The sequence below is a fragment of the Falco punctatus genome (genome assembly GCF_963210335.1).
Source record: "Falco punctatus genome assembly, chromosome: 11".
NCBI lineage: Eukaryota > Metazoa > Chordata > Aves > Falconiformes > Falconidae > Falco > Falco punctatus.
The window spans coordinates 35,662,639-35,674,820 of record NC_137591.1 but is presented as its reverse complement, the minus strand read 5'-3'; the positions used below and the strand labels follow the sequence as shown (position 1 = coordinate 35,674,820).

Genomic DNA, 12,182 nt, shown 5'->3' with positions numbered 1-12,182 from the left:
AGTCTGTTCTAAAGCCTGTCTGTACAAAGGCTGTTTTTAGATGAAAATTTTGAGCTGTGCACGCCACTGAAAAAATAACTGCTCTGGGTGCAACTGGGTGTTTGTGTTCCAACATAAGTCCTTGCTTGTATCGGCCTGTTCGTGATGCCATACAGTGAACCAATTGAGCTGACTGAAAAATAACCAGTTTTAGGGGGAGGAGGGATGGCTATTCATTTCCAGCGCATTAGTTTTCAATTTCAAAAAAAGCTGCCCTTTGAATAGCTCTGAAATTCTGAGATTCCTTATCTGCATAAGTTAGTCCAACAGTTCCGTCTCCCTGTTGACAATCTGGTGATGTCATGTCCTCTTTCAGCAAGTGCTTGCTCTTGGTCTGCAACCCAGCAGGATAACACAAAACCCCCCAAAAGGCACAATCTGGACCAGAAAAAAACTGCTAATATACAGATCTGGAGAGGACACCTTATTTTTTGGATATGATTTCTATTCAAGACCACACCACTAACATGTACAAGTTATTTCACTAAAAGTCATATTCTGTTAGCTGTCTTAATCAAGGTAAGACTTTGGCTGATCCTGACTGAAAACCTTGCCAGCTGAAGCAAGGCCGTTACACGGACCGATAAGTTTCAGTGCTTTTGGAACAATAGAAGCTAACCAGAGTACACGAGTTAATCAGTTGACTTGCAGGTATGAAACTCACTTCTGAAGAGAACAGGGTAACACCATGTTGCCCTCAAGAATGAAATGAGGAGCCTAATTCTTCAATAGCCTCCCTCTGGTAACATCAGAAAGCTGAACTATATGTGAAAGTAAGACAAACAAAGGGGAACAAAAGGAGAAATAAAAATGGTACATATTTCCTACAATTTCTATGTTGTGGAAATATGAGAAGAAACAAGATTTAAACATTCATGTCAACTTTTTATAATTTCAGTTTATATTTAGATGTAAGCAAGAAAACAAAAAAATGGTACTTTTGGTGCCATGCTTTTATTTAAATGAAAGGGAAAACTACACTGTACCATGTAAGTAGCAATGACAATATTTTACAGCACAGCATTTGAAAAAAAATATGGAAGCTATGCTCCAGAGAAGTGGACAAGTAAGCACACAATCCACTGTACATTTTTAAACAGTGCCCATTATATCATAATTAAATAGCTGAATTTGGCTTTAAACAGCCAAATAATAAAAACTAACAGTCATACATTAAAAAAAAAAAAATCAGTAGCTATTATGACTGTTAGACTATGAAATTTTGCTCAAAAAACTAAGACAAGAGTTTGGCAATTCAGTTGTAGCAACAACAATAATACCCCTGATGAAAGCACCAGTGTGTTCTGAAAAGGTCAGTGATAAATACTGGCCTTCATGGAAAGCTTGCTTTCTTCCCCCCCCCTCCCTTCTTTTTTTAAACATGATTCCAACCAAAGATCCACTGTAATTAGAAAATCTGCAGGCTTAAAAAGGAAAAGCATATCTATATCTTTACTTTTCCTGTATTAAGTAAAACTTAATACTGCAAGCAATGAAATTTTCAACTGCATTATTCACATTCTACTTTTAGACATTGCACAAGTGTTTAACCTGTTGACAAATGTAGATTTCATAATACATTCAGAAATATTTAAAATTACTCAAATAATTCCTGTCATGAGTTTAAGCTTACTTTGATTAGATTGCTGCACGTGTCTTTATGGTATTGCAAATCTTCAGTTAAATCATAGTACAGATTTTAGAAATAGAAAGCCTCCCACGATAAAACTTCTTTTGAAGTTATTCACCACGTGTATCAGTTAATACCAACCTCCTGGTTTCTTGAATCACTATATATTATACACAGTTTCATATTGTTATTTCAGGATGTTCATACAATGGTATTTGTACGAACTGTCTAACAGGCAGAATGTGCAAACCCTCTTTCCCCTTTTTTAATATTATTTATATCCTATATACACGATATGTATACACTTGAAATATAAGAGTTACATACCCTGGTGATATACATGCAAACAGTAGGAATCAGCTAACCACAAATAGTTTTAAGCCACATACATATTAAACATGTATTTTAAAGTGTTTTTTCTTTTTTTTTTTTTTTACAGTTTTAACAAATATACATAAATATAAGAACATAAATTACAGTAAAATTGACAGCATTTTTGAGAAACTGTTTATAACCCAGATGCATTGATGCCTAAGGCCTTATAATAATTTAAAAAAAGTCCTGTTCTAAACTGCTTAATGACATCTCATTCCTGTGCATCTTTTATAAGTAAATGAGTACATCATAGTGAGGCATAGTTTCTCTCAAAGCAGTTTAATGAGAGAAATACAAACATAGTTTTAGTCTCCCCATGAAACAGAATGGACTACATACTTATAGCACAATACTGTCTTATGTTTATGTTAATGTAGTCATCACAACACTGAAACAGAACAGAATCAGAAATCATTCAAGTCTTTTCCTGAGAATGAGATTTCCCCCCCCCACCCCCCCAACAAATCCTCTGGTGTACATTATCAAAATAGCCACAGATTTAGGGGAGGCTTCAAGTCTGTAGTTGTTTTTGTTTTTTTTTTTCAGAACAGTGCTATGTTAAAAACAAATCGTAAAAGAAACAAACATTGAAACAGAATAGTGATCTATGAAATAATTAAACACTGTTTTGAAATAAAATGCAGCCCTTTATAAATAATACTGAAATATGCCTAGAGTTTGGTTTCGTAAATGGTCATATTAGAAATTTACTGAAATGTCATTTAGGCTTTTTTGACATATGTAATTTAAAATTGCTAAGTGTCACAAGACATCATCTGTTAGATTGTGTCAAGAAAACAATTTACTAAGACACACTGAAAATTCTTATCAGATGTCTATTCCCTAGAAAAGTGATTTAAGTCTGAGCTGGCAGATCCAAGGAAGAACAGACAGTGACCTGGATATAAAATCAATGGGATTAGATACACGACTTCTGAAACATCTGTGACTTAGTGAATTCTGTGATTCTTCTGAATATTTTTAGTGTTCTGTCACGCAAACATCAGGGATCTAGTTCTGAATGTTTCACAAGTTCCTATTCCTTCCTTGGACAAGCAGTACCTGACCATGTGCTTGCTCTTCATCTGGAACACTGCAAAATAACGCACATTTGCTTAAACTGTTTCAGAGGTCTACCAAATCTTTTTACTTTGCATTTCAATGGTATTATGAACGCACACATGGTCAGTCACTACATCTCAGACAGTAACTTACTGAAATAGGAACAGTTGCATCATCCAACTACACCCTGTGTTAAATAACTCATTTGAAGGAAGCTTCAAGCAGTTCAAAGGTTTCTCCTTTACTGTTAAGTCTATGAGCAAATCAGTATTATTTAATTGAAAAAGAATTATAAATACTCAGGGGAACAAATCTTGGTTTTCTTACAGCACACAGTAAGGACCTTACAGAACAGACCCATTCAGCTGTTCTTCAGTGACATAAAACTTATTATTTAGTCTTTAAGTACACAAAGTTCAATGGTATTGAGAATATTAAGTAGTATTTCTTTAGTGAAAGAAAAAAATATTTCAAGACAAGCACAAATACAAACATATAAGGCAACAGATGTAAAAAAACCAACTTAGTTTGAGTCACTAAAGAGGAACATTCAGTGCTTCAGTGTATCTAATCAAAATACAGAGCAAATATACTCTATATATTGTATTAGCACATACAGATCTCCACACAAGTCAAAACATTTCTGTAATCACTCATAATTATTCACCTAAGCGATACTCTTCTGCACTCCTAAACACTGTGTTTACATTCCAGTTGGACATGATAATAGAACTTGGTGTCCAGTTTTAAGTTGTAAGAGTCTTGTTGGCAACTAGAAATCTATTTCCTATAGGCAGTAAAGATGAAGTGCAAGTTTATCATAATTGTCTGAAGCAATTTTTTTTCCCCCATCTACTATGCCTTGGTGGATAAAAGTTTCTTAGGAGTTACTGGTCTCTTTGTTTGCCACAAATGGCTGTGAATGGTAATTGCATCAACACTGGCAGACAAAGTTTTAGCAGGTATGTGGCTAAATTGCTTCCTGTCAGAGTTGTATTTATACAGTCCCTCTATCATTTTCTTTGTGATAGATTTGGGACCTATTCCCGTTAATTTATTGATTTCTTCTGTATCAGGGCAGTATGTATACAGAGATCTGAACTGGCAGCCTGAATCCCGGAACAAGATTAAGAAATTATTGGCATCGGATTTTTCCATTTCCTTTAAAAGAAAGAAAGAAAAAGATTCACAGTATGAATTTTGCAGTAGTAGTTAGAAAACATTCAAAACCATTGGACTGTCACTTTGAATTTGGTTCCCACCACAGCTGAGACTTACATCTAAATGTTGACTAAAAAGCATTATTTTCAATTAGAATTCACTATACTTCACTTACCTGAATTTTCCTAAGGCAGCTATCTTTCTCAAGCAAAACCTTATCATGTAGACAATTTCAGCTGTACTTGTTTAGTTCAACCTCAAGGGCAGACATGCTAACAGATTTTTTGTAGGCCAAATAAAAATTTTTTGATCCATTTCATCAAGCAGGTCTAATAGTTGCAATTTTGGCAACAGGAAATTTAGATAGGTCTACATGTGCCTGGAAAGACCCTCCAGTGCTAAAATGGGGTTTCAGTCACCCCTAAATCCATTCAAGTTTGGTCAAACCACAAAGCCAGTTGAAGTGTATTAAGCAAGGTTCTTTATTGGCTGAAATCTTCAGATTCCTATTCCATCCAACACAACCTCTACAGGATGTGTGCCCTGAACATGTACAGCTTCTACCAAGTGACATATACTGCATCCTACAGTTAAGCATGACCTTTTTACAGTTTTCTTTCTTGGGATTTCTGGGGGTTATTATGCTCCCGGTTACTTGAACTGAAAAAGGCTGCCTTGGTTTCTCACTTATTTCCAAAAAGTAGCTGGAAAGGCAGAAGAGGCAGCATCTAGACATGAATGCAGAAAAGATTACAAAGAGAAGGGAAGAAATACTGTCATGACATTTTTTTCACAAAAGAAATTAAATCCAGATACCAAGTACCTCTGTGTTCTTTGACCTATTTAATCTGTCAAATTTGTCACAGTTGGTAAAAGGAACAGTGCCGTTACTCTCAGCGCTCAGGGCCTGTGTTATTCCTTTTGCATGGAAACACACTAGTCCCTGAGTTCTTAACCTTACAATATCTGTGCATCTTCAGAAAGCTTTATACCAGCACAAGAGAAAAGGCTGGAAGGCACCTCTTCTGTAGTACAAAGCCCTGAATTTGCCCTACTGCTTGGAAACTGGAGAAAAGCCTAGGAGGGATGTATTTCAGTTCTTTCTGTTCATGAGAGATCTGTGCTTTAGTTCTAGAGGTCCCAGCTGGAGCAGCTGTATGTCTAAGGTGGATATTTTTCATGTGAGGAAAAGCAAGTTTGTGAGCAAATTATCATATTCTACATATTGAAGTTCCCACATTAAACAAGCAGTAGCTACTAATAAACACGTCAATTAATTCAGCTTCCTGTGCTGCACGTACTGTTTCTGCAGTACTAGAGAACCTTTCTGTCACACAGGCAGCAGGTCACAGAAGTTACTCCAGCCTTTCACTAAGAGCTGGCACAACCTCCAAGATTCCTTTTGATACTTGCATTTATACTTCAGTGTCTTCCTAATTTCTGACCGTGGTTTGACTCGAGCATTTATGCTTTTAAAGGAAAAATACCCTTACCTCCAGTATCTTTTTCTTTTGACCTTCATTTACTTTTCCAGCCAAGCAGCAATGTGCCAGCGCATTCTGAATTATATACTTATTGGACTTAGCACTGGGTTCTTTGAAGAGCTTTGGTCCTATGGAGGAGGAATTACAAACCAGCTAAGTTAATCAATAAGCCAACAAAGAGTTACTTTAATTGCTGTGAAGCACTTCTGGTACGGATCTTTTGCATACATAAATACACAAATCCAGGAATACAACAAAATTAGGCTAGAGATCACAAATTTCACAAACAAGTAAAACGTCATTCTTTCAGCAGTTACTGAATTTACTTACAACTGTGTCTTTTGTTATTAAATCATTATTGCCAGTCTTTGTAAATATATTTTCTCTCAGAGGACCTTTTCTATGAACAACAAAACATCCTGCATTTTCTTACTAATATTTCCGTTGTCCAGGAAGGAGCAAATGCTTTCATTTTCTTCATCTACAACTCTGATTTCAAGGGTGAGAGGTATAACGAAGCTGATGCAGTGCTTAGAGTAATCATAGCCTGTCCTCCCTGGAATTCCATAAGTGTTTTACCCAAAAACATGGATAAAAGATCTGGCCTGACACCTGTCAGGTTATTCTGTCTGTAAAAAGACTTGACTCATCTGGTTGAAGGAGATATTTCCTCTGTTTTGATTTCTGAAATAAATATGTACTTATATCAAGACCATTTGAAAAAACCAACATGTAAGTACCAATTCTGAATCTTAGAAAGGAACATAATACACAAGCAATTACCAATTACATTTAAGATTAAATCTCATTTTGTCTGTGCTTTGGGAACAAAAGCTGCATGAAGTCCGACAGAGTGAAGATAACAAAACATGTGAAAAAAGCCTTCTGTTCCATTCCTAGGAACTGTATTTTCCTTCATATAAAAATACGCTCTACATAATGATCATTAAAAGATGATCTTCAGCACTATAGGTGTTCACGAGAACTCAGCAAGACTACCCAGGCAAAGTCTCACTGTCCCTCCTGTAATGTAATCTGACATGCATCTGGCACAAACTGACACAAACTGAAGTTCATTACTTAATAACAGGCAAGTACTTCCTGATTTTCAGAATGAACACTTTGCCTTTCCAGACTTTGGTTATTTCAGCAAAAAGATGACAAGAATATTTTCAGAACAAACATTTGCCAGTACAGACAGAGCTATGCAGGCCCATCAATCAAAACTGATCTCCCTAGAAGTTTATGAAAAACACCTAATGTTATTTTACTCTGATTTACCGAAGTCATATTCAGTGGGCAAAACCAGAGCTTTTATAATCCTGATGATGCAGGATCTCTGCAATATCATGTGCTGTGTATTTGGAGAAAAGGGATGCAAATACCATTATTATTTGATTCCTAATATAATAAAGAATTAGAAGTCAGATTTTAAAGTTTTTAATAATTAACAGAGGATCTATTTAAAAAAAAAAATTAAATATTTGTTTCCAATTTTTAGAATATTTACATTCGCATCACTAAGCAGATTTTTTTCCTGTTGCAATTTGTTTTTTGCAACTCTATTCTAAATTGAGCTTAAATTTCAACTCTTCTTTCCTTGCTAGAGAGACTACTTCAGCGCAGAGCGATCTGTGAGCCCATTTGCTATTCTGAGCCTAAGTGCAATTTATTCTGGTTATCACAACTGCTATTGAGTCAGTACTTTTAATATGGACGTAAAATTTTAACCTTGTATTGTCATTATCTATTTCAAAAGAGCTGAAAAGTAACATTTCTATGAAAGCGTCCTCAAACAAGTTTTAGGAAACCAAGTAAAGGTAACTGAACACTTTTCATGCATAGAACCAGTAATGGCCAGGTACTTTTTTGAATATTGTTACCACTGACCTGTGTATTCTGTAGCAGAGGCTACTGAAGAAGTTGTAGATGCGTTTTCCCAATCTTTTTCTCCATTACGACTACCACAGCGACTTGGAGATAAGAATCCTTCCACAGACTCAGACCTAAACATTAATTTTAAAATCTATTAAAAAAAAAGTCAATGTTCAGCAGAGAAGTTTTCTAATATGAAAGGAAGGCAAACTGTATTAAGGTAGAACACAATTATTTGAATTGTAGACTATAAACCTAAATGCATAATATTTACAGATTAAATTAATGAATAACTACATTCATGTCCTGTATAAAGTATTTTGAGTTATACAAGAAGTTGGTGTTCAGGTGAGGTGGATGTTCATAAATTTTTGGGCTATGTATGACGGACATAAACCTAATAGATATTCTAGGCTGTGGAATATTATTACTAAGTGGAAAATTGGATTACTTTTACATTAGCAAACAATGTTATTGCATGCAGCAAACAAACCAGTTCCTGATAGGATGATGAATGTGAAGTAAAAATACAGTTCATTTGTACTTATCATTATAGCAACTGGTAGCGAGAACTGCTGTATTTAAGACAGCAAAACAATTTCCTTCCTAATTTTTGTTTTCACAAGCAGTAACTTGTGATGCTGTAATTCCTCAGGCTGCACTCAAATGTGAATGGTTTTGAATTTAAAGGTCTAAGCAAGACTATCTTGTTTTCTTAAATTATTACGAGATATTTAAAACTTTTTTGATTGTGGCTACTGCAAAAAACCAGTCAAATTTTCAGCTTGGAATGAAAGCTTTTCTAAGTGAGAAGAAAGGCACTACTAGCAAAGAATAAGGAAAAAAAGTGGTATTTAATAATGTCTATCTGCACCCTAACTTCCAGTAAAATCAGCAATGGATGAAAATTCAGTTTATAATATACCCTACACCTTTCGTGATTAGCACCTGCATGAAGGAAACCTCAAAGGTATCACTGAAATTCACTCAGTGTGATCATCAGAAGACAATTCTCATGTGAGGGAAAGGTGCAAGTATAGGTCTGGAAAGATTCTGAAAATTCTTTTGGTAACTCTGTTACTTTCAGCAATCTGTACTGAATTTTATCATATTTTAGAAGTCTCAACCACCTAAATGAAACTCAAAGCCAGGGGAAGATGTACTGTTCATTGCAAGCACAGTACAGCACTGTACAACTAAAGCTACATAGGTTGGGGTTATCTCCTGTAAAGTCTGTATAGATAAGATACACCAAGTCTTTCCGAATAGCTAATATAGCTGTAAGAAATCCCCATCCCAATTAGAACTGCTCACTTTTAAGAAATTACAAGAGATGTTAGGATACTTGGATCATTTCATTAGTTTCTTACGTAATAACCAGAAAGTCAGTTCTCAAGACATGAAGAAAATTGAAGTCAACTGAAACCAGCTGCAGGCATGTCAGAGTTGATTAGTAATTGTAGCTGGCATGAAACATGACAAGTGATATCATAACATGTAGTAGTCCTTATCAAACCCCTATTCCTGCTTTGCCTTTCTTCCCCATTTCTTTTCTACACAAAAAATAGTATTTCTCCAAATATAATTAGGTAGTTACACAGAAACAATAATTTTCCTCTGAATTATAATACAGATTTCAGATATAAAAATCAAACATCATCTTTTAATTTAATCTCTTTTTATTTTAAGGTGATTTTTAATGGAGAATAAATTCTGTAGTTTGGAAAAGGCTGAAGTCCTAGTGAACATTTAATACTTCCGTGTATGACTGCTAAGGGGAAAAAAATACAGGAACTTCTCCACATGTTAAGTCTTAAACACAAGGAGGTGGATTAAAGAGGCTGTGTGAATGGTGTTTTGTTTTGACCTCATTTATAGCTGCCCAACTGGTTTACTTGGTAAAATTTGGGAAACAAATTATGATGGCTTAGTTTTCCCTGTCAGGCATTTAGGGAACAATCAATGCCTCAAATCAGGAAAACTTACATGTTCTTGGAGTACACAATATATACATGACCTCTTTAAAATTCATGCTAGTTTTACATAGCTGATTATCGAATTTTATTAAGTGAAATGGTTATTTTAGCTTTACCTTGGCGTCCTCTTGCCTGACTGCACACTCTCATTGTCCCCTGTATTCAGCGATGCCAATGAAAGACTAGATACTGAAAAAAACATGATAAAGCTGTGAACCTGGATAAAAACAAAGTTAAGGCTCATAAACCTACGCAAGTATAGAGTCTGTTCATTAGACCTAACACCAGCATCAGAAAGTCAGTAAGAGGTTTTATATACAACACTCTTACACCCGTACATGATATACCTGCATGCATATGTGGCACACTTCATCTAAACAGTTGCTGATACCCAGCCATTTGCAGCCAACTGGGATGGTCCCAGCCTAAGTACTGATGTGAAGCATGGACAGGGGAATATTGGCACTACACAAATCAAAGAAAGCAATCAAAGCTAGGTAAGTCTTCATGAAAGAGAGCTTACAAGACTTAATTTAAAGCTTGGGATGGATTACTGGAAGGTGGACCAAGCCAGTTAGCGAAAATGCAGCAGAATAACAAAGCTGTATGATGCTGTAACAAAAAGGATGACTGGGCAGTCTTCTAATTGTAAATTAGCAATACTTCTAATCATTACTGCAGTTACGTGGGATCTAAAAGAATGCTAAATTGTTCCACATGATTAGCGCTGCTATGTCAATACTATACATGTAGTAGGTCAGTGAGCAAAATAGAAAACCCCATGAAATATAAAAGTAACTTTTTAATTTTAATTTTGTCTGTACTAAGCAGGAGTTTAAATACTCTTACCTTATAACCATTTTATTTATCAATCTCTTACCTCTCCACTTTTATTCATTCTTAGCTCTACAGGTGCAAGAAGAGATTAGTGAAGAATACATGGGTGTGTATGGAACTTGCAACACACATTGGTGCCTCCAGTGGGTTTTCATACAGTTAACCTTTTTGTTTCTTGATATACGCATGCACGTATAGCAGTTAAGTGACATTCATCTCAATTTCTGGCAAATTTTGCTTTCTAGTTTGGTCACATGCAGCTTCAATTTAGCACAACACTACTAAATGCACGTGCTTGTCAGTACCCAAAAACAAGCCGGTGTTTTAGCATGAACAGACTCTTTTCCCACATGAACATTTGTTACCTGGTGGACCTTTGATTGGCGTCTTAGGTGATTCAATATGATCTCTATGAATTGATTTTGGACGTGGCTTTTTTTGTTTGATTGAGAGGGAACGTGGCTTTATGACGGTATCCATTTCTTCCATAAGCTTTAACTGTTTCCTTCTCATATATTCTTGCTTAATAAATTCTCGCCGTGCTCGTTCATCCTCCTTCTTCTGACGTTCTTCTTCCGTTTTGCGTCTAAAAAAATTATCAAATAAATTCAGCAGTAGAAACTTTCCAGATTAACAGCTTTAGTTAGTCCAGTAAGGCCAACACAAGTGTCAGATTTTTGAAACTTTAGAGTTGTCAGACGTCAGTAAAAGGAACTTGCCTCCCCCCCCCCCCCGCCCCAATGTTCAGACAGTTTCAGCCTTTTGGGATACTGTTACCAGTAAAATCAAAACCATGTTTATTAGCGTGACTACTGTAACTGAATGAGCATTGTGCATTTGTGCAGAAAGAAGCCCCAGGTGATACACTCTCCCGCAGAATATGAAATGCAGGGCAGGGCAGTGCTCTGAGGAGCTTCACTCAGGCTAGCAGAGCTCATATGTTGAGCGTGAGCAACAGACTGATGCCACCTGCTGATTTTGCAGGATCAGCTGACACGTGTCTTCAGCTGGGCTCCTCAGCACATCTGACTCTAGAATTAAATATCTTGGATATTAAGATGCAATTTTCTGACACGTAAGTTACACTTCAAACTAAACCAGACAATTTTACGTTCACAGTTATTGATCATTTGGATCAGAACATGTACTTTTACCTTGTCTCTTCCTTCTTATGTTCTAGTTCTGCTTCCAGCTGCTGCTTTCGAAGCAGAGTCTCTCTTTCCCTTCTCAAACGCTTCTCCAATAATGCTGCTCGTTTCATTGCCATATCATTTTCTGCCTTTTGATCATCCTAGCAGCAACAGTATTTGAAGGAAAGGACCCAAAAATATTAAGATCTCTGAATTCAGCAACTGACTTTGGCAAGCCATTAGACACTTAATTCTGTACATTGGGTTACAATATCCTAATATACTTTTGCAGTGTTTGAAGTTTATTTTAAAATATTTTTCTTAAGATTACTAAAAAGTTTTCATAAAAGGATTCCTCCTTTCTCAAGTCAAACATGAAATTCAACACTGATATGAGAAAACTTGCTAAGTGAAATTGTCATGGTTTAACAGCCGGCAACTAAGTACCACGCAGCTGTTTGCTCACCAGCCCCTCCCCGGTGGGATGGGGAGGAGAATCAGAAAATGGCAAAACTCGTGGGTTGAGATAAGGACAATTTAATAGTGGAAATAAAATAACAACAACAACAACTATAATGAAAAGGAGAGAGAAAGAGAGGGAAATATACCCCTA

The 12,182-nt window shown here is 36.0% G+C and overlaps 1 protein-coding gene across 2 annotated transcripts in view; it reads right to left on the bottom strand.

The window, feature by feature from the left end:
- Positions 1–903: 903 nt before the first annotated feature.
- CAMSAP2 (calmodulin regulated spectrin associated protein family member 2) overlaps positions 904–12,182 on the bottom strand; it is a 90,863-nt gene continuing 79,584 nt past the window's right edge. For both annotated transcript variants that reach the window (XM_080406787.1, XM_080406788.1), the window contains 6 exons: positions 11,594–11,730; positions 10,805–11,025; positions 9,719–9,791; positions 7,642–7,757; positions 5,761–5,879; positions 904–4,267 (listed from right to left, as the gene is read on the bottom strand). In XM_080406787.1, the coding sequence (XP_080262913.1) occupies positions 3,962–4,267; positions 5,761–5,879; positions 7,642–7,757; positions 9,719–9,791; positions 10,805–11,025; positions 11,594–11,730 (972 nt within the window). In that variant the 3' untranslated portion in view covers positions 904–3,961. The remainder of the gene's footprint in view (positions 4,268–5,760; positions 5,880–7,641; positions 7,758–9,718; positions 9,792–10,804; positions 11,026–11,593; positions 11,731–12,182) is intronic.